The 23,467-nt window shown below is 41.4% G+C and overlaps 1 protein-coding gene across 1 annotated transcript; it reads left to right on the forward strand.

Moving 5' to 3' along the window:
- The first annotated feature begins 1,174 nt into the window (after positions 1-1,174).
- shprh (SNF2 histone linker PHD RING helicase) lies at positions 1,175-22,553 on the forward strand. The gene is made up of 30 exons (XM_071525504.1): positions 1,175-1,310; positions 2,457-3,059; positions 3,825-3,954; positions 4,138-4,356; positions 5,324-5,402; positions 5,628-5,778; positions 6,502-6,604; positions 6,724-6,983; positions 7,075-7,776; positions 9,146-9,397; positions 9,865-9,943; positions 10,149-10,312; positions 10,917-11,173; positions 11,447-11,568; positions 11,795-11,883; positions 12,211-12,303; positions 12,493-12,600; positions 13,410-13,552; positions 13,640-13,813; positions 14,183-14,245; positions 14,349-14,574; positions 15,628-15,765; positions 16,951-17,052; positions 17,160-17,231; positions 19,190-19,378; positions 20,309-20,401; positions 20,498-20,584; positions 21,157-21,335; positions 21,727-21,807; positions 21,925-22,553. The coding sequence occupies exons 2-30, from the start codon at positions 2,466-2,468 to the stop codon at positions 22,019-22,021; spliced, it is 5,046 nt and encodes a 1,681-aa protein (XP_071381605.1). The 5' UTR covers positions 1,175-1,310; positions 2,457-2,465; the 3' UTR covers positions 22,022-22,553.
- The last annotated feature ends 914 nt before the right edge of the window (positions 22,554-23,467 follow it).

Below are 23,467 nucleotides of genomic sequence, written 5' to 3' on the forward strand. Positions count from 1 at the left end.
CAGCAGTGATCAAATCTGATCATCTTTAAAGACACTAAATGCTGGGTGCGGGATTAAAAGTTATTTCTGTAATGTTATTAGTTTCAGCACCACGGACAGCGCGCAGTCTGCCTCTGCTGTAGTTGATCCTCTCTCAGCTCATTGCGTTTCCTCAAGCTGATCAATTTCAGCCTCTCACTATGTAAACTTTACCCCCAACGACAACAATAAATCACATACCGCTGTCTTATTATATTTGAATCCTCTTATTGCCGTTTGACAGCTTGACTCCAGCGCCTCAATCCCAGCCACAACTGTGCGGCTGGGATCATTTGGGACATACTGTATTTGTTATAAGATCGTCAGCCGACACGTACATTCCAATTAAAGGGTGAAGCTTAATTGATCATGCTGACTGAATATTCGATCAGGTTTATGGAAAATGTTCCCATTCAAGTATCTGCAAAGCACCAAAATCTAATTGACATTCTTTACCTACCTGCACCAGGCAATTCGGGACATAGCGTCTCTCTCTCTCTCTTCTGAACCAGACAGACTGGACTCCAGCTTCTGCCGAGAAAACACTGTGGGCTTGTGTGTGTGTGTGTGTGTGTGTGTGTGTGTGTGTGTGTGTGTGTGTGTGTTTTCCTCTCTCTCTCTCTCTCTCTCTCTCTCTCTCTCTCTCTCTCTCTCTCATCCTATGCTGATCATAAGGTGCCCCCTTCTTCTCCTCTTCATCACTGCATCTTGAAAGCGGGTCACCCTGACTGCAGTGCCCCTGATTTTTGAAGCCACAACTCTTACACGTCAGTGGATGTTTCAGAAAATGCAGCAGTTAATGCCAGTTTTTTTTTTTTTTTTTTGGCAAAATACTTAAGAGACCAAGACATGTAGGTCAATAGGGAGGGGCGGTAGCTGAAAAGCCAAAACATTATGACAACATCTATGGAAGATGGGTGTGTCTACACTCCTAATTAAAACTATAAGGGCGCTGTAAAAACTTCTAAGCTCACATACATTAGTCCCGCTGCGTGGCTCCCAGATGTGATGCACCTGCAATTCACCGCTGCAGCGTCACCAGAAAGCGCCGCCTCTGCTGCCACCTGGTGGTTCAGACCCGGTACTGCGCCCTTATTGTCCAAAACATTCTCCCCCTGCTGCTCTTACCTCACTTCCTGTATTTAAAAATGGCGTACAGCAACACTGGAATCGAAAAATGAAAGTGTGTTTTGCTGCATTTCAGCATGATTATCTGGATTTGCTGAGTCGGAATATCATCTGATGCGGCGCTAGAAGCCGGAGCGTCTTTGCGCGAGGCACAAAAAGTAAAGGTGTTTATTTTATTTGCTTCTTTACAGTGGGAAACCGAACCGGGTGGACAATAAATTGCAAAGCCACACAGTGTGAAAGTGTTGCATTTTGCTGTTTGGCTCCCATGTCAAACTTCCTGCAGGGGGAACATGCAATTTGCCAGAGTTATTGAATGAGTGTATGCTGTGATAACTGTGATTGTGGATACACTGCATGGGAAATGTGTAATGATAGAAGTTATTGTTAGATTTCTGCTTACATAAAACGGTGATGTTACCATGGTGCGGAAGTCCAGTGTTATATATCTGGTTTACTGCTGATATCTGAAGCATAAGCAGTAGAAGCTACTTAGCTATTTAGAAATGAAGAGTTTCATTCCAGCATCGGATATCGTCCATCCGCCTGATACCTTCTCTTAACACTAGAAATGGCAGTTGGTATTGGGGGTCTAAGAGAAGGCCAACAAGCCATGAATTGAAGGGGTTACTTCCAGTTGTAACTACTATTTCCATATATGATTTAGAAAATGTATCAATACTGGTTTGTACAGAAAGTGGGTCTAGGAAAGGTAATGCAGGGACTAATGCTGGGCAACAATTTTATATTATTGTTTATACTCTTCCAGTAGAATCATATCCAGATGGAATAATGATTTTAAGAGTATCATGACACACCATTCTGTCATCTACATAAATAATAAAAAGCAAATACTAATTAAAATCTCTTACACAATGAGATTTGAAACAAATTAGGGAATATAATTTGAAAATTGTAGTTTGAGTTTAATCATACTTTATATTCCCATGCAGTTCAATGTCAAGAACATCAGTTTGATTATTTAACATGTGATGTTGCACGTGCACACATTAGCATATTTCTACTGATTATCATATTCATTTTGTCCATATCACCCAGGCATAGGAGGGACATTTTGAAACCTGAGATATTTCAATTCTGAAATTCAAAACTGTTTTCTTTGGCCTTTCTAGTGTTAAAAAAAAAAGATTGCTGGCTTAAAAGCACAACTCACTACGGAATACTATTGAAGCTATAAACCCACCTAAGAGCTTTGTTTATGAAATATTGAGTAATCAATTTCAGGTAGTATTATTTTTCAATAGATTAATTATTTTTGGAATTAAACACTTCCATTGCTTTCCTCGTAGAATTTCAAAATGAGCAACAGGAGAAAGAGGGCTCCCCCGGTGCGGGTGGACGACGAGGCCAAGAAGAGGCTGAACTGGAACATGCTGGAGGACCGGAGGAACGAGGAGATCCAGGAAGACGACCAGACACCGACCTGCTCCCTCCTTCCTGATGCCCCGGCTCCGGTCCGCTCCCTCCTTCCCAGTTGTGAGGACGACATGGAGGCCAGCTGCACCGGCTCCGTCCCGTTTGCAGATGGAGGAGAGGAACTTCCAGGCACGTCATCGGACTCCACCTCTGCCTCTGTGTCCCTGGCGCTCACGGTGGTGCCGGCTCCGAAGTTGGGCCACATCTGGAAGTCCCTCATCGGGGAGTTCAGCCTCCGTCCGGCTTGGCTCCCCTCCGACTCCGAGCAGAGAGATTTCACCCTCCTCAGGATGGGCGACCAGCTCTGCCTCAGCTACACCAGCTGCGATGAGAGCGCAGGACTGCAGTCGAAGCCTCTTGGTGACACTTGCACAGCGGAGTGCAGCCTCAGTAGGATCCCACTGGAGGAGCTGGACTGGCTGCAGAAGAGGAGGGTGGTGCAGCTCTGCCACCAGGCCAAAGAACAGTCAATCAAGGTGTGTATGATAGAATCAAGAAGACACTCTTATTATTTATTCCACTATGTACAGTGTTTAGATTCTAGGTCTTCATCAAGTAGCCATGAGAAATTGACACCTGATGAGGATCTAGACTCTCAGAAACTGTTGTGTATGTTTTAGTAAATGATGGGAGCATTGTAAACAATGCATGAAATACATCATTTTATCATGTTTGTTCAAATGTGTTTATGAGGATATGTGTATACCGGGTGTTTCAAAGGTATACAGCTTTTAATAATAGTAATGAATAACAAGGCTGTGTATTTTTTAGTCATTTTAGTAATTTTCCTCTGCTCAGTTGTCAAATTGTGCCTGGAAACAAGTAAAGTATTTAATAATACCATCCGTATTAATAGTGTATATGAAAATGTACTCCTACTTTTAAGACAGGCTGTATTTTGTTGAATGTATGATATAGCCTACAGTATCAGCCATGTCGCATTAATGAAGTAGCTTGTTCAGTAACTATTCAACCCACATCTAGTGATCCTCATTCATGTGCCATCGTAACCTAAGAGTCTGCATGTTTTCATTCCAACCAAACACTACAGCTGCTGATTTTACAGATTAGTTTCTCCTCTCTGTGTGCTCAACAGTGAAATCAGTAGTTGTAGAGTTTGGTTGGAGTGAAACCCTACAGACTCATAGGTTACAATGGCACATGGTTGAAGATCAGTGGCTCAAACGGTTCCAATATGTTTATGTTCCAATTCATTCCCATTGTTTATCTGCTTCTGCCAGGTGGGGATATACCTGCTGGAAACCGGGCTGGGGAAGCCGGAGTTCCTCAGCGAGGGAAACGCTCGGCTGAAGAAAGCAAATCAACTAATGCAGAAGTTAATGGAGTATTTCTATGATTTCATTATCCCTGGTAAGTGTATATCTGATTCATGCTGTGATCCATGTTCTCTCATAACCTCTGCATAAAACGTAGTAACTGTCTAATGCTTGAACCTCTTGAAACATGGATAACGAAATAATAACAATACACCAACTTCCTGCCTGGTCAAACTTAGTATTATCCGCTTTCTTTCTTCTTGTGGTTTCCCTGTAGAGGTGGTAGAGAACGAGGAGGAGGAGTGTGACACCGACCTGGAGAGGCAGAACGTGGAGGAGCTGTACGATTACGTCAGGCACCTGCACCAGAGAGACAGCCAGGAGGTGACCTATGACGTCCAGCACAAGGCTCTGATCCCGGTGCTCCGGCCCTACCAGAGCCAGGCTGTCAACTGGATGCTGAGGAGGGAGAAATGCAGGAACAGTTCTCCTAAAGGTAGGCGTTTGGCTCGTCATATAAGAATACATCACTTTTTAAGATGGAGAGTTTCCTGGAGGAGGGATTTAAGGTCAGGGAGGGTTGAAACCTGTAGTTACTGAGGTTGAAATCTTATGTAGTTTACAGCAGATAGTTTCAAGAATGACTCATTGATAACATATACTAGGGCTGGGCGATATGGACCAAAAATCTTATCTCTGTATTTTTAGGCTGAATGGCGATACACAATATATTTCTCTGTATTTTCTACAAAGTGGGCTAAATGTTCAGTTGTAAGTAGGGCTGGGCGATATGGACAAAATCAAGTATCACAATATTTTTTAACCAAATACCTCGATATCGATATTGCGACAATATTGTAGGGATGACTATTGGTGCTTTCACAAAATATTTACACAATGAGATTTTTGACAAATAATCATCAATAATGCGGATATAATGACTAAGTGGGTAAAGGCAAATAATAGAGCAGCTAGAACAGTCTGGTAAGTTCAGAAAATGACATCACTTTACTGTAATGCAGCCTTTAAAACCAGGAAAAGACAACACTTATGCCATATCACAAAATCTAAGACGATATCTAGTCTCATATCACGATATCGATATAATATCGATATATTGCCCAGCCCTAACATATACTTTTTTTTATTTAACCTTTATTCAACCAAGAAATCTACTTCAGATTCAGAGAGATTCAGAATCTCTTTTGCTAGGGAGACCTGTGGCCAAGACATCAGCAAATAAGAAGTAGTAACAGAGCAATTAAACATTATAAAATACAACAAAACAAAACAGTTAAATACATTATAAAAACAATAATATCTCTCACAAAGGCATTAAACTTGTTCATTGAGATTGAGAGATTTTTGCATAGCAGCAAAACTCTCACAAGATCGTATTAGTGTTATATGCTGCATGATTGAGCTTGTGATAATGATTTTATTATTTCCCCTTTTCCTCACAGAACAATCGCTGCATTTCCTCTGGCGGGAGTTAGTCACTTTGTGTGGAAAGAAGTTGTTTTACAACCCTTTTACTGGCTGGTAAGACCTTAGTTATGAATCCCCTTATATTAAACACGTCCTTTTGTGTCTGCACAGTCATCTTGCTTGTTACAGTATCAGGGATGAGATATTTCAACTGATACTTAAAGGTTTTTCAGGATTTTAGTTTTTTCACAAGTCCTTTTTCTCTTGTTTTTTCAGCTTTTTTTGTATCACATCCCTAAAGAACGTTCACCGATTGCATGATATATTTTTTTTGTCCAGTCTGATCCAGGAGTTCCCCCTCGCCGGTGTGGACTGGCCTGGTGGGATCCTGGCTGACGAGATGGGGCTCGGGAAGACGGTGGAAGTCCTGGCGCTCATCCTGTTTCACACCCGGCAGGACGTGGAGCAGGAGGCCCTCACCCTGCCTGTGGTGAGCAGCAGGAGGCGGCTTCAATTAAAACACTGACTGATGTCTTTCTAGTGAGGCTTACATAGCAAATTCATTCATCACATAAATTCATTTTAACTTTTCCTCCTGGGTTTTATTTCTTCACCTTCAGCACATGTCTGTTGTAGATGATTCTTTAATGGTAACAGGAACATTATTTATATCTGTTGTCTGGGTGCTATGTCTGTGACGTTTGCTTACCTTACTATTGGTTGCTTGTAATACTGGTGATGTAGGACAGCGGTTCTCAACGTGGGGTCCGGGGACCACCAGGGGTCCTTGAGGGGGTTCCAGGGGGTCCCCATTAAATTGATGAAGTGTTAAACTTCACCATTATTTAATTTTAAAGAAGTTAATACAATTAGAGAATGTAGAAGAAAGACTATTTTGATCATAGTTTCACTGTTATCTCTCTTCCTACAATGCTGTTAGTCATGGAATTCTGGGCAAAATCATATCTAACAATAAAAATATTTGCAGATTTGGGTTCGAGAGACAAAATCTCATCAAATGGGGGTCCGTAGCCCTAATGTGGACTAAATTGGGGTCCTTGATTTGAAAAACGTTGAGAATCACTGATGTAGGATTTTAAGCTTAGTCTACCGTTCCACTCATTGTAAGTTGCTCTGGATAAAAGGCATGAGCTAAATGGTGAAAACGTAAAATGTGATGAACTTATCGGATTTATTGGCTCTTGTTTTGTAGGGAAAATCTGTGAATTATTTCGTACCTCCTCCACCACTAGAAAGAGAGGAAATTATCCACTGCAAGTTAGAAGCTCAACCGAAAATGAAAATATCCTACCCAAGTAAGTCACTCATAATTTTCTCAGATATTACAGATTTTCCTTTTATTAGAGATTTGCTGTTCATCATTTGGTTTAATGGCATTGTGACTTAAGCTAAGATTTTGTTCACCTTCATGCAGCTGTGCGCGTCATGCTGCTCACTGCAATAAAGGAGATGAGATCTGGCAAAGGAGCCTCTGTCAATGCCATCTTCACCTACATCCGCACTACTTACCACTACGACCTCTTAAAGAACCGCAACCACATCAGGAAGATGCTGGCAAAGCTGATAGATGAGGGCCTGGTCGACCGGGTCAAAGGTCGCGGTTTGGCGGGTTCCTTCAAGCTGGGAAAGAACTACAAAGAATCGAAGAAGACAACGGCGGGGGCAGTCAAGTCTGTAAGAATGAAAGGCTTTGAGTATGTGTGCGTTTTGCTACAAATATTACTTTGTTGCATTGTCTACTATTGTCTGTTTTCTTCTTTGTTAGAATTCCAAAAACAAAGAGAGCACACCCAGGAGAATGTCCCAGAGACGAGGCAAGGAGAAGGTGGAAACGGCCTCACAAAGCTCTCCTACAGAAGATCTAAGGGATCTGAACTCCCCTACATCTGACTGTCCTGTAGCAGACGAAAAAGAAACAAAGACGGAATGGGATGAAAGTCTAAACGAGAAAGCGGATCAGTCGGATGACATGCTGGATACTCCGCAGAACCGACCCCCGGTTTCTGCGACGGACCCCCCGGTTGGAGGCGAAGAGACATTAAAGGTGTCGTCCCGGGATAAAAGTGAGTCAGATACGCTGGGGTCGGAGAGGATGGATGGTCTACCCGAAGAAAGGGGAGAGGCTCCGCGGCTCGGTTCGCCAGAGGAGCCGTCGCCCCCCACCAGGGCGTCCGTGGTCCCCTTCAACACCCCGGACTACCGCTTCGAGTGCATCTGCGGTGAACTGGGCATCGTCGACTACAAGGCCCGCGTCCAGTGTATGAACTGCCAGCTGTGGCAGCATGCGGAGTGCGTTAACTACAAAGAGGAAAGCCTTGAAACTACGCCTTTCTACTGTCCGCACTGCCTGGTCGCCATGAAGCCTGTGTCCACCGGTGCCACGCTCATCATCTCCCCGAGCTCCATCTGCCACCAGTGGGTGGAGGAGATCAACCGGCACATCAGCTCCTCCTCACTCCGAGTGCTGGTGAGAAGCTAGATGGATGTGTGACGTGTCATTTGGTAGGGTTTTTTGTGTGCCTTAAAGCAGGGGTTCTCACATGTTTTCATGTCACGGACCCTAAGTAAACGCGAATTAATCCCACAGACCCCCATTTGATCAGATTTTGTCCCAGGAACCCCATATGGGAAGATGTTTGCTGTTGCTGATTTAGTGTTGAATCTGTGTTCTATGTATGTTGAAAAATTTACAATGAAACTAAACTATTCCACAATTTGCTGGGGATCCCTTAGAAGCTCCTCAAGGACCACTGGGTGTCCCCGACCTCACTTTGAGAACCACTGCCTTAAAGTACCACAAGTGCATTTTTATCATGGGTGGACCCAAAGGGAATCAGATCCCTAAGAATTGGTGCCATTCTCTACCCATTGAGCTATAGAAGACCAGCATGGGAGGTGACACTATTTAATCTGGTAGTTAGGCAGGTAGACATTTAATTGGTGTATATAAAGAACATATTTAATGTAATTATTTTGATTTATAATTAAATATGTTACAGCCATAATTGCTGCTAATCATTTGCAAATTGTGTGTTGTGCAGGCCTGATAAGAGTTGAGAAGTCATGTTGCACCACAAGATAACATTACTCACAAGCAGCTCTTTATCTTAAGTACCTGATTAGGAGGAGTGGTGCGATGTATTCTCTGCAGCAGCTGCTCTTTTACACTCCATTTGTTGCAGCTGTTTTTAAATGTTTATTTTTTTCTGACCTATACACATGATTCAGATTCCGCAAACCTAATTTTACCAAAGTGGCAAATTTTAGTTTAGTTAGTGTATCAGGAATACAAAAACAGACATAAAAACATTAAAAACATACATGCTAGATAATCTTTACAGTCAGTCTAGTTCAGGGCCTTAGGGGCCTAATATGAGATTCTGTCAGCTACAAGATTCAAGATTTTCAGTGGTTTCTCACAGATACAGTAATCGAAAATATTCAAATTTTTCACATTAACATAGATGGTTATACTTTAGCTGGTTAATTATGAGCTGTCAGTCTCACTCTTTGCATGTTGAGCTGTGTTTACCTGCAGTTCACTTAGCCTCAAGTCTAGACTAAGGGCCCATTTATTTACCATCAACTTTAACTCTTGTGCCCTTCCCTCCTCTGCCTAAGAGGCCTCAGAGTGTCTCTTGATTGGCATTTATTCTTCCTTCTTGCATGTACACACATATTTGCTCTGGCCTCCTATCTTAAAATTGTGATATATTTGTTCTCTCTCATTTTAACTCAGATTTGTTTGTGCACTCTGTTGATAAAGTACCTACTGACAAAGCTATTTTGCTAAAAGTGCTTTGCTAATACATTTGACTTGACTTGTTTCACCCCAGGTTTACCACGGTGTGAAGAAGCATGGATTCATCCAGCCGCACATGCTGGCTGAGCAGGATGTGGTCATCACCACCTACGACGTGCTGCGGTCGGAGCTCAACTACGTCGACATTCCCCACAGCAACAGCAAGGACGGGCGCCGCTTCCGCAACCAGAAGCGCTACATGGCGGTGCCCAGCCCCCTGGTGGCCGTGGAGTGGTGGCGCATCTGTCTGGACGAGGCGCAGATGGTTGAATGCACCACTGCGAAGGTCAGTTGGAGGGCCGCTACTCCCTCAAAACTGAATTCAGGAAGCTCCAGTGAATCCAGCATTTATAGCACATGAAACTGTGTATGTACAGTATGTGCTCACGTCATACCAAGTACATAAACAATTCTTATTTCCTCATGGGGATAGAAATCACTACTTGTGAACTGGTGAGTTACACTATAGGCAAGTAAGGCTTTTTGGCTTTCAGGGAGGCTTTTGTACGGTCCAAAAGTTGTTGGAAGTAGTTTTCTTGTTTGAAAATGTCAATTAAATGACAATTAGAGATTATTACAATCATTTTAGTTTGGGTATTTTTCTAGGAACCCCTTATCCATATATATAGCCAGCCGACCTCAGAGCTGGGAAATTCTTGTTTATCCATATGTTGTATCTGTTATAACAAACCTGTGTTTTGTCTGCCGTGTTGTTTGTTTGTTTGTTTATGCTCCCTCTTCTTTCCCCCCCAGGCTGCAGAAATGGCTCTGCGTCTTGCATCTGTCAACCGCTGGTGCGTCAGCGGCACTCCTGTCCAGAGAGGCTTAGAGGGTGAGTAATACCTAGAAATCCATTATATGAAAATTACCCCTAAGCATGAAAGCAAGAATAATGTTGCAGTAATGGCTTCTGCGGTCGGACTCATTAGCCTCTCTACAACTTTGAAAAATCATCAAAGCCTGCTTGTTAAGTCGATGAAATTATCATTAAAAGTGACAAAATGTTCCTGCCTCAAATGATTTTGTGCTCTGCTCAGATCTGTATGGCCTCGTTCTCTTCCTGGGAGTCGACCCATACTGGGTCAAGCACTGGTGGGACCAGCTGCTTTATCGGCCTTATCGACGTGGAAACACCGAGCCGCTATACAACCTAATTGGTCAATTACTGTGGAGATCAGCTAAAAAAGATGTCATTGATCAGGTGGGATTATAACGGTTTTACAGTTCTATATGACCATGTTATACTATGCTTGATTCTCTGTTTCCAACCTTTAACATTATTATTATTAATTCATTAGTAATAATTAAGAATTAAGAAGAATTAAGAATCTCCAATAGCTAAAGACAGAAACAATCAGTAATACTCCTGAGGTCCACTGAAATCTTCCTGAGGTCTGCATGATTAATATTTAATAGTAATAAATAATAATATCTATATTTGTGTAGGACTTTTCTAAGCAAAGATGCAAATTGCTGGAGAGAGTAACCTCATAATTAAAGAGATAATTCATGCTGCTCTCAAGGAATTTTGTGAAATGAGCACTGTCTTAAAATGCAAATAACAAATACATTTTCAGCAAATGTTTTCCTTATTTAACTATGACCAAAACCTTAACCTAACCAAATTGTTTTAGCTGCCTAAACTGAACCCTAACCTTAATGGAAGTGTTTTTTTACTTGCATAACTAAAATGGCGTGTTCAGTTGGTGTTAATACGTTCCAGAGTTTGTGCTCATTTCAGAAGTTTTGTGAGACTGCGCTGGATAATCTGTTATTCATCACTGTTTCTTATTCTGATTTTCCAGATCCAGATCCCCCCTCAGACAGAGGAGGTGCACTGGCTGCACTTCTCCCCCGTCGAGGGCCACTTCTACCACCGGCAGCACGAGGTCTGCTCCCAGGACGCCCTGGTCAAACTCAGGAAGATCTCCGACTGGAGCCTGAAGCTGGGCAGCCTGGACCGCCGCACCGTCAGCACCATCCTGTGCCCGCTGCTGCGGCTGCGCCAGGCCTGCTGCCATCCACAGGCCGTGAGGGGCGAGTTCCTGCCTCTGCAGAAAAGGTAGATACAAGCCTGATGACTCTTATGTATTATGTGGTCAGGGTACTTATAGGAAACAGGAGAGGTCTTTTTCTGACGGCAGCTGCACTGGCTAATTAGGAATCGTAACTAATCTGAATAGAGTATCACAGGATTAGTAACGGTAATAGACCACAATAACCTTCTGGCAAATACACAGTGTGCAGTTGTGTTTATTTAAAGATGACCCCTTTCCGTGTAATTTGTGCTAGAGGGTTTGTTAAGTGGGTTTGTATGTGCCTCCCCCCCCAACAGCACCATGACAATGGAGGAGCTCCTGAAGTCCCTGCAGAAGAAATGTCGAGTGGAGTGTGAAGAAGCTCACAGACAATTGGTGTGCGCTCTCAACGGCCTGGCTGGAATCCACATCATCAGAAGTATAAAACCCCACTTCTCCACTAGTGCCGCCTCCGCTCACAGTTTCCCATGGGAAACAGTTCAAACAAACACAATCCATGATCTCATCATCGTGTCTCCCAACACTTTTGTGCCCGAGACGTTTTGTTATAGTTGGTCTCAGTAAAGCGATATGTATGAGTATGAGTGTGCTGGGATGGTTGGTTGAGTGTCGCTAATGACGGCCGTTGCCTTTGCCACCTGCAGATGAGTTTTCGGAGGCGGTGGAGATGTATAGAGAAGTGCTGCGCTCGTCTGAGGAGCACAAAGGCAGACTGAAAACTGATTCTCTACAGGTATGTTGGCCTCGTCCCATTCATGTCTTTCTTATTTGTCTCTGATTAACATATGAAGAGATTCATTCTAAAATTAGATAGCCTTCATTGACAAAAAATCTAGTCTAGAAAAATGACTGATGGCACGAAAGTAAAACAAATTCTGGTAGTTTTTAAAAGACAGTAGGTAACTTAAGTCCTTGGTTGTAGAGATATTGAATTATGGAAGTTATATTTTCTTTATTTTTTTCAGTAAAAGTGTTACAAATATACAGTATAAAGAGGCCAGAGGAAAGTTTCTAACATTACAGGATCACTTTTGTCTTTTTCACCATCATGGTAAAACAGAGGCTACATGCTACCCACAATTTGATGGAACTGCTGAGTGCAAAGCATCCTGGGATACCTCCTACACTGAGAGATGATCGACTGAGTGAGGAGGTAAATCATAAATTATTCACTCAATCATAACACATTTAGTGCAATGAGGAACTTGCAGTCATTGACCTTGTGGATACTGCTGTGAAATCTCCCCTGTCCATGTATCCTTATGTTGAGTCTTTCAATCGGCCTTATTATACTAAGTGGCTTTATTATCTCTTTTATTTGCATTTACCCTCTGTCCTGCAGGCAGAGCAGCTGCGGCAGCACTACATGACCAAATACAACTCTGAGGTGTCTGACGCCCATCAGGCTCTGCAGCCTGTGCTGCAGAACATCAAAGAGCTCAAACGCAAAGTGAGAACTCCTTTACATTTCACATTTACTTAATGTGGATTGTGTTGCATACAATGACATGGTATCTGATCTGAGACATGACTTTTTGTTGTCTGTGTTGTTTAGGAGTGACAAGTCAGTAAAATGTGTGTGTCTGTATTAGGGTTAGGCTGTTCTATTGAGAGATAGAGGCCTTTTATTAAAAATCAGTCATGGGGCTGAGCAGAGAAATCATTCCAGTGTGGAGTGGGAGTATTTTACTCAACCAGCTTCAGTCTGTAAAATCTGCAATGAATCTTGACTCTCCTTGCATTAAGGAGCTTTCAACCCACTGTAAAAGAATTTCATTAGTATGGAGGGTTTTAGTGTCCCATGATGGGCTAAATGCTGTCAGGAATAAAATTCTGGTGGGAAACACTGAATACTTGACATGAAAATGGACAGATTTAAAGATATTGAATATTGGCACAAAATATTGGCTATTAAGTCATTTAATGGCCCAGGCAATAATTGCAGTATAACACACATTTTGAAACACTGTTGTTGGCTTTGCTTTTGTTTACACAGTGATTTGACTGACAATATTTTTTACTCTAAAATATATTGTCTGATTGTTTGAAATATGGAAAGAAAGTATGTGACACTGAGTTTTACTTTCTGTTTGAGGCTATAAAGGTTTAATGTTTGGACACATTTAAGTCAAATGGATTTCAAGAAATGGCTAAGAGAGCTCGGCAAGAACAAATGGTAAATGGTAAAATTGTCAAAAGGTGGTCAAATAAATGTAATAATAAATCTAACATTATCCCCTGTGGGTTGTTTTCCTCCAGGTCAACCTGAACTCTCCCTGGTGGCTGGATGTTATACAGAGGGCAATCCAGTGCTCCATCGACGACGACCTGGTGTCCCGCATCCACAACGAGCTGACATCCAGCTACAAGCAGCAAGCCAACAAGCTCTCCATGGCTGACAAGTAACGTCTATTTTACCAAATGAGATGACAGTTGCTGGTTATCCTTAGACAAACGTGTGCTAAAAAACAGGAATGGGTGTACTGTAGGTTCCGTGACGGCCGCGGTCTGCAGTTCCTCCTCACCACACAGATGGGGGATCTGACGAAATCCCAAAAGACTGTGCAAGACGCAGTGAAGAGGCTTGAAGGCCCGGCTTCGAAAAAAGTGATTGACGAGGCGACCATTTGTCACCTCAGGCCCGTGCGCCTGCCACTCAACAAGTAAGACATCCGCATGTTCCACCTCCTTTTTACATTTCAGGAATTTACAGCCTTATTTTCACATTAACAACCATGCATTTCTGAAATTTTATCATGTGGTTTGAATGTGTTTCAAAGGCCTTAGGGTCATGAAACTTGCTCTACCTGTAAATGACCATGTAAACCTTCAGCTAAAGTAAAGTCATGAAAATCCGATTCCGTTTTTAGGTTTCCCTTGCAACAGCAACATTATGCACAATCAAACATAAAGTATTAACAATTTTGCCAGTGTCTGTTAGTCAGATCTGGTACCTTATCTCAGCCTGTTATATAATTTTTTTTTATTAAACATGATTCACTCTAACATTCTTCTCTCTTTACACATTTTAGTTGTGTTTTTTGCAAAGCAGATGAGCTTTTCACTGATTATGAGTCCAAGCTGTTTTCTCACACGTAAGTAGAGGAATATTTTCAGATCTGTCAGACAATTTTTGAAATAGCATGAAAGCACATCGTTGATCAATTATCTTTGCGTCGTCTCGTGCCTCCCTGACAGGGTGAAGGGTCAGACAGCCATCTTTGAGGAAATGATAGAGGATGAAGAGGGGCTGGTGGACGACCGCCTCCCCACCACCAGCCGCGGCCTGTGGGCAGCCAGTGAGACTGAGCGGACTCTGAAGGCCATCCTGTCGTTCGCCAAGGCCAAACGCATGGACCCCGAGCTGGTGGAGGAGGGCAACACTTTCATGGAGCTGTTCGAGAACTGGAAGAAGGAGTACAAGGTGTTGTATGCACACTTACAATCCCCCTCTCCAGTTTTCAAACAAGCCTTGCAAGAACGTCATTGGTTTAAAAAGCAAAGTGGGAGTAAACTGGGATTATGACTGGTAAAGATAGTCATACCTCATTGTTTCAGTTATAATGTTTCCAGAAAAGTTAAGAATTTGAATGGGGTTGAATGGGGTAATGACACATCACTGCATGATGCCTTTAATATATAGGAAAAAAAAGTCCTCGTCTATATGATACTTTATTCAATATATCATCAGTATCTTCCAGAACCTTTATTTCCAAAAACAATTTGAGCGATCGAGAAAAAACGGTTGATTTTGTCCTTGGTGTCCATTTATTATGGACATTTTACAATGTATTATCAATATTTTTGCTTAGTCTCAAGGTCATGGGGCATTTTGTACATGTGGGAAAACATCATCAGCTGTCAATTATATAAAGAACTGGTAGAAAATTGTTGATATGAATTCTCTCCTGAACACCAAAACTATGTTGTTGTCCTCACACTGAATGTACAAAATATTAGGACAAGCTTTCTAATATTAAGTTGTAACCCCTTTTGCCAAATCCATATTTTAAAAGTCTCAAATGTTAAAAAAACAACAACTTCTTTACCCTGTCTGCTGACCTTTCTCTTAATCTCCCATCCATGACTTGAAGTGGATTTGATAGGGAAAATCAATAAAAGAGCATAGTGTTCACTTGGATTCACCTGGTGAGTCTGTTTCATAGAAAGACCTTGCTCACACACACACACACACACACACACACACACACGCTTTAAAGTGTCTTTAAGGTTAATTGGGACTGTCAGAAATTCTAGTGGGTGGGGAGTTTTTAGAGTTGATGCTGGAAAAGTGAGTTTTGAAAGCCTGGTGAAGTAATTTTTGAGACTTTTTGAGATTGATCATCAACCCTATCAAATCCCCATTATGGTCATTTTGTATTATGGGGCTGTAAATATCAGTACAAATACTGTATTCGTAACATTATGGATAGTGGAAGAAGCAGACTGGGATGAAAGGACCTCTGTCCCTGCTCAGGTGCTGCATGAGTACTGGATGGTTCTGCGGAATCACGTGTCGGCCATAGACGAGCTGGGCATGGCCACCGAGAGACTGCGTGTCCGTCTGCCTGACGAGCCGAAGCCCAAAGTGCTGCACATCATAGAGCCGCATGAGGTGAGCAAGAGACAGTGATGCTGCTTTCACACACACACACACACACACACACACACACACACACACCAACCACCTGGCAACATCACAGCATGCTGATGAGGCTCTATCCTGTGTTAGAGGTTTATTCACACCGAGCCTTGAAAACTGGGTTTTCACCTTATAACATCATCAAAAGCAGATGTGTTTATATACTGTGTTCAACATGGCGGACGACATGATGCTTCATACGTGAAGCAAACACGGGTTACTCACTGAACTTTCACACCAAGTGGAGCAGAGTTTGACTTGTTTGTCAATCAGGGGAACGTGGACCAAAAGTGGGTCACAGGACCGCTCTGACCTAGTCTCAGACATGTGCGTTGAGAGTATACCATCCTTTCTTTTCTTTTTTTGTGATGAGTATATACCATTTTTTTTTGAGTATTTACCATTTTGTAGACGGAAAAAAATATAAGACATACAGTAAATTGACCAAGATATCAACAGAATATCAGAAAAGACAGAGAACAAAAATACAAAGGTGACACATTCAAGTCTAAAGAAAAACAGAAGGGCTTACAAAGTAGGCTGCATGTATGAATGGGCCCAATACAATACCGCAGGTCAGGAAGAATAAACAAAACACCCCACATACAAGTATATCATCATCGAAACAAAAAGATTTGCCACCTCATTCATACTGCTTAGCATTAAACCACTGAATTCTCTCTAGGATTGTCATTATGATCTTTAAAAGCTGTGGTGTCTCAATGAACTGCAGTATAATTTATATAATGAATGGGCTGACTGTTTTGTCTTTTTATTTATGTAATGGATAAGCACTCTGTGTACTGTGTTATATTTGTCCATTTCCCTTCAGCACTTCTAAAGTTATTTTCCGCCTATTCAATTTAAAAATAAATCCTGCAGAGTTTATAGGAGGAGGCGGAAACATCTGAACTCACTTGTTCTGTGATTCTGGAACCAAAATTAACACGTACGTACGTAATACGGCTGGTTTGGTCCTGATACAAACCGGTTGAGAACCACATGTCTAGACCACAGGAAGATCAAGGAGGAATTACATGCTCAAATGCTACTCTGACCTAGTATTGGACACATTTTTGTTGCAGGAGGTTTCCACTGCTTAAACGGTATTTTTTTATTGCACCCATAACCTTTTTCCCGGGGCCATTCTGCTTCCAGGTGGAGCAGAACAGAGTCAAGCTTTTGAACGACCAAGCTGTGGCCAAGTCTCAGCTCCAAAAGAAGCTCGGCCAGTTTCTTTATCTCACTAATCTGGAGAAGGTAATGCATCGTTGCCGGTCATTTTAAAGTACATGCATTCTCCTCTGGCTCATTCAGGAACCGTGTGGCATGCTTCACTCCAAATAACATGAATTCCCTTGTTTCAGTCCCAGGACAAGGCTACCGGAGGGCTGAACCCAGAGCCGTGTCCCATCTGTGCTCGGCCCCTGGGACAGGAGGTGGGTGTTGTTTAAAAGCGATGAAGAGCTTGTTGATTTATAAAAGGATTTCTGCATTAGTCAGAATCAGACTCAGGCTTTATTGGCCAAGTATGCAACACATACAAGGAATTTGACTTTGGTTAAAAGCCCCAGCTCCTGTTTCTTACATTCATACATACATGACACTTCCATACCACACTAACATATACATACATTCATACATATGCATACAGATGCTGAGTGTGTTTATATAAACAGAGTGCAAAATGTATGCAGTAGTGCAAAAATAGGTATTATTTACAGTTATAAACATGTAAGTAGGGTTGCAAAATTCCGGGAATTTTCAAAGTTGGAAACTTTCCATGGGAATTAACGGGAATTTATGGGAATTAACGGGAATTTATGGGAATAAACGGGAATAAACCAGGAATTTACTAAATTGAAGGTATGCTCTTAATAGGGAACTTAAATATAGTTGGGGAAAATATATTTTAGCATAATCCTGACTAAAACAACCAGATATCATGCAAGTACAGTTGAATATCTCTGCTATTCCTCAATCACATGCACACATAGCACACTGCTTACTGCAGGGCTGTTGAGACCACGCCCCCTACATGCACTGTGCATTCCTGTGCATTTTTGTTAATTTTTGAATGGGTTGGGTCGGGGGGATGAGTAATATTTAACTCAACATTCATGTTTTTGTTCTTCAATGAAAGAATTGATTGTTCAATAAAATATTTAACACTTGATAAAGTTCTACTTACAAATAAATCTGTTTTAATTGTATTATTTTGGATGGATGTCTGCTTATAACAAAACAAATATTTATGCTTGGATATGATACCTTTCCATTAAATTACCCTCAATTCCCAGTTAATTCCCATAAATTCCCATAAATTCCCATTAATTCCCATAAATTCCCATAATTCCCATGGAAAGTTTCCAATTTGGAATATTTCCAAAATTCCCCAGCTTAACTTCCCATGGAAATTTACTGGAAACTTTCCGGAAATTTACCGGAAATTTTCCACCCCTTTGCAACCCTACATGTAAGTGATGAGGTCTGTGATTAGGGATGCAGGGTGTTTACCCACCTTTTTCATCTTATATAAACCTTTCTAACAGACATAATTGTATAGGGTATAACAATATGAGTCTCATGTCAGTTACAGAAAAATATGATCTATTAGAGAACAGAAATGATAAAATACTATTCTGAAAATTCCACAGATTTTATTTATATAAAATGTCTGTTTGGTGGCTGTTACATCATCTCTGGTTATGATTTCTCTGACTATCTTGAAACCTTGAAACACTGGGTGAGCTTTATATATATATATATATATAGAAGAAAAAAAGGTGCTCCTGCCAGACAGTCTGGACAAAATGTGTCTGCCAGTCAGGAGAAGAGGAAACAGAACACCTGTCTGTCTGTTAAACTGTGTTATCAAGACTGGCCAGGGATTGTAATTACATCTAGTCTGAAGCTGATTCCTTCTCCAGCTGAATTTATGTGTTTAACATTTGGCATTTGGTTGATTTTGCGTGCGCTGTAGGGCATGCAGAGACGCTTTCCTGCATGTTTAAAAGAAGATTCATGATCCCCTGCAAAGTCATTAGTTGGAGGAAAAATAACATGATTCGCTTGATTCAACTTTTCATCTTTTTTCATTGCAGGGTGAATTTATGAATATAAAAGATGTGTATGCAATCATATCCATATTTATCCAATTAATGGGAGATGGGCATAGTAATAGAAAGACCATATTCTTTCACACAGTTGAATGGAAAGGCTTCATGTAGATATGAATTGGGGAGGTTTGAAGTCACTGAAAACTATGGACGTTCTTGAAAAGTTTATGCGTAACTGAAGACAGCCTTTTTCCCTCAAAATAACAACTTTTTAAAGCATGAATCCCCTATAATGGCTCCGTTTGTAATCAACATTTAATTTCCCACCGTCTCTCCAGTGGGCGGTGCTGACCTGCGGCCACTGCTTCTGTAACGAGTGCATCGCCATCATCGTGGAGCAGTACAGCGTGGGCTCCCGCCGCCGGGCCATCAAGTGTGCCATCTGTAGGCAAACCACGTCACACACTGAGATCTCCTACGTGTTCACCGCCCAGTCCTCCAGTCTGGACCAGGACATCCCAGTCAAGGTCAGACAGTGACTCCACCCCCTTTATGAGGCACAGAACAAGAACAAGAACCGGAGTTGTCAGTTAAATTTTTTATGAGAATGTCAGTTATGGCTGCATCCTGACCTTAGAATTAATAGGTTAGGTTACATTTGCCGTTTTTGTCAAAAATGAGTTATTCGGATGATGAAGCTCTACCAGCAGGTCTTCAAATATGGCTGAAATTAGATTTTTGAAAATGTTAATTGGATAAAAAAAAAAGCACCTTACGTTTTCTCAATGGCATGTAAAATCTCTCAATTTCCCAAAACCTGGCTTAACAAAGATTATGATTCCCAGCACAGGTTTTATTTATTGATGTATTCTATTAGTTTATTTGACAGGGACAGTGCACATTAATATACAATTTACTTCTGTAAATGTGCCAGAGTTAGTCAAAAAAATAATAGAGCAAGCATTTCACTGCACGTTGTACTTGTATGATTGTGCATGTGGCAAATAAAACTTTGAACTTTACAGGTATGCACATACACATGGCTTAACATCGGCAGTATGATAACATTATACATAAAGCCGATGAATAGTAAAGCAGAGCATTGGTGACAGGACAAAAATTTAGGCAGATGCATATGAAGGCATGTAGCAGAGTATCAGCATCAACTGATAATATAATAACTGACAGATAATATAATTGGGCAAAATGTAATAAAATATCCCTCTAAATGGGTTGAAAATGTAACAAACCTGTTTAATATAATAAATTGGCCGGTAAAGTAACAGCCTCTTCAGATTAAAAGAATTATTACATTAACTTGCAATTATTACATTATCAGTTGCTACATCCATTATTATTGTAATTTAACACAGCTTACTATACCGATGCTATAGATGCCAGGCCATTGATTATGTATCAGTGCTATTGCGTAACTTTCCCCTGCCTGTGTGTGTCAGGGAAGCCACTCTACCAAAGTGGAGGCAGTGGTGAGAACGCTGAAGAAGATTCAAGTGACTGACCCCGGGGCCAAGTGCCTCGTCTTCTCCACGGTAACTGTAAACTATCCCCCGTCTGTAACATAAGTGATTTTGTCGATATCGGGTTAGGATCCGACTCATTTGTTTCTTGTCTCTCCCCTTACTCAGTGGCTGAGTGTCCTGGATATCATCGCTAAGGCTTTATTTGACAACAACATGGAATTCTCACAAATCAATGGGATTCACAAATTCCAGGTTTGAATTTGCTTCATTACCATTTTTTACATATACAGTACATACTGCACATACAACTACCCAGCCTCTGGTGCTGCATGTGTTTCATTCATCCTTTGTGTTATTATATCCTCTGTATATGTGTTTGAACCAGACCTGGGTCAAATAGTGTTTACATGTAATGCACAGTGTTTGTTTTATCCTGCATGGAGTACCGCTACCACACCAGATAATGTCTGGTTAATTCTCTAAAACTCTAAATTGACTTTCAAATACGTACCTGATTGCCTATATTTTCTAGTAGTGTTAGACTGATATATCTATATGTATCTATCTAGCTACTTGGAAAGAGCAAACCTTTACCAACGCATAAGTTCTCCAACTTGCTGTTACACCCAAAGACATCATTCCTATCACTTCAATTTTAAGTTAAATTGATTTCTTGACTCGCAAAGACACCCTTAGGATTTGGATCTGGTACTCCAAGCAGGTTAATCAAATGCCAAGATCAAGATCAAGATTTTTTGTAAGTACCACTTGACCCAAATCTGATGCATACCGTAACTGGTGCATCATCGACTTCGCTGTTCCAGGAGAATCTGAGCTCTTTCAAATACGAGGAGAAGATCAATATTCTGCTGCTTCCTCTCCACACGGGCTCCAACGGGCTGAACATCATTGAGGCGACTCACGTGTTGCTGGTGGAGCCCATCCTCAACCCAGCGCACGAGCTGCAGGCCATAGGCAGGGTGCACCGCATCGGACAGACCAAGTAAGAGACTGGAGTGTGTCAGTGGACAGCAGTGTTTCCCACGGACATCTTTTCCTGGTGGGATAGAGGGACTTCACAATCAGCATTTAGGCCATGTGTCTCTAAATCTCTCCATTTAGACCAATATGAATACAATTCTTGGTTGGGAAGCTTCTTTAAGGTGCTGCTGAGTTGCAGCCCCTTTTGCACAATTTACATCTCAGTTGTCTCAAAGCTTTAAAATCCCTCTCTAACTCATCTGCTTCTCTTTATCTACATCCTCTCCTTTGTGATTAGTATAGATGTAATAAGGGAAATCAATGAGAGATAATGGCTTTTACCTGGATTCACCAGGTATGTGTCCCTAATATTTTGAACATTAAGTGTAATTTCTCTTCTCTCTGTCCACCAGGCCCACATTTGTTCACAGATTCCTCATCAAATCCACTATTGAAGAGAGAATGCAGACGATGCTGAAGACTGCAGAGAAAAGGTGAGTGCCACAGTACAGAGTAATTGGACAATATTGTGTCTAAAATGTATTAATTCAGAGGTAAATACCGTTTCAGAAGGTGAAGTCGGAGCACTGATCAATGTTTTTTTATTCTAGTCACAGCAGCACAGCCATGAAACACTCGGAGGCGGCCGTGCTGACAGTGACCGACCTCGCTGACCTGTTTACAGAAGACAGCGAACCTCTAGAGTGAATCCGGCCATCGCACCACACAGGGAAACCCACTCAAGATAAGCCGGCAGAGCGAGCTCACTCTACTCACAGTGCTGACAGAAGTACTATATGATTTTGCACATTCCACTTTTTATATATGAATTCCAAAGTTTAAAAAAAACAACAATATTTTAGCAAACCAGTGACAGCAGACTACTATGAGATATTTCTTAATTGTTTTTTTTAGAATATTTAATTTTGAATTTTAAATCTCTTTGGAGTAGATCTGTATTCGGCTCACTTGTTGTCATGGTTTTAGCTGAAAAGTTGTGAGTCATTAGCTCAAGAACTACTTCACTTGTCAAAGTACATGTTTTTGTGATTACATTTGACTAGATTGTACAGTAATATTGCTTGTGTTGATCTAATATGATGTTAATTATGTGCATTTATATACTACTTCTCTGTAAGTCTGGTGAGCATACATTTTAGAAAAAGACATTGGAGAATGGAGGATTTCAAATGCTTTAATCACATTATCGATTGAGGTATTTTCACAACTGTCAAGAAATAAAAGACTGTCTATGGCAGTGTATGAATCTGTTATGACCAGCTCTTTTTCTGGGACATTTCAGTCAAAAGCATTTACTGTGGTTTATTTCCATGTTGTAAAAAGGAAGCAGGAAGGAAGCCATTGACCTTTACAACAGGAGCAAAAGTGAGAGATTTTAGTAGGATTCTCTTCCTCCAGAGAATCCTTTTTGAGCCAGTTGTCTGGTGAGACAATACCAGACAATCCCGTCTAACTCCTACGCTTGTCTTATTTGCAAGACAAAAAAAGCACAAGAAGCGTCTTAGAAGCTAATCTTGTAAATTAATCTCATAAAAGCTGAAAAGTCCCTTTTTGATATCAGCATTACAAATTGTCTGGGATTCAGCATCTGCTGGTTAACAGATATGCGGCTGTTTATAAAATTTTCTGCGTTTCAAAAGCTTTTGTAAATGTGATGGAAAGAATCTTTTTTCCTTTCTTGTGTTTATGCTTATGTATTTTACGGCCTGTTCCACCACACACGTACACTCGCGGGCCTTTGGCATCGTCAGTGAACTGCCCTTGACTCATAATGGGTTTCTTTTCGTCTGACTGACTGGGATTCCCGCACCAGTAAAGATTTTGCCATGCCCTTTAAAACGTGCAGACAAAAGATGTAGACAACAAAGAGTGCCAGCCCAGTACTGTTGTTTCTCTTTGCATGGTTACCAGACTTCTTGTTGCTCCCTGTAGTAAGAAACGGTTGTAAGATGTTTACTAAGAGGGCATCGCCGCAATAGGCGTTTGCATGCGTGTTACCTTGGACTCCCCTCGGTTCCCTCTATTCATGTCCGGAATCTCATTGTTGGTAGGGACATCATTCAAGCTGGTGTTTTAAGGCTGGAGGGAGGCTCCCAGTTCATTAGAGCTGTGTTTCGAGGGTTGGAGTAAGAG

The sequence above is a fragment of the Centroberyx affinis genome, unplaced genomic scaffold, assembly GCF_046629955.1.
Source record: "Centroberyx affinis isolate AG114_WGS23_722 - 3 ecotype Tasmania unplaced genomic scaffold, CSIRO-AGI_Caff_v1 ptg001299l_1, whole genome shotgun sequence".
Taxonomy (NCBI): domain Eukaryota; kingdom Metazoa; phylum Chordata; class Actinopteri; order Beryciformes; family Berycidae; genus Centroberyx; species Centroberyx affinis.

Coding starts and splice junctions, on each gene's coding strand:
- shprh (XM_071525504.1), top strand. CDS start 2,466: ATGAGCAACAGGAGAAAGAGGGCTCCCCCGGTGCGGGTGGACGACGAG. Junction 3,060..3,824: donor CCAAAGAACAGTCAATCAAG/GTGTGTATGATA, acceptor TGCTTCTGCCAG/GTGGGGATATACCTGCTGGA. Junction 6,605..6,723: donor AATGAAAATATCCTACCCAA/GTAAGTCACTCA, acceptor ACCTTCATGCAG/CTGTGCGCGTCATGCTGCTC.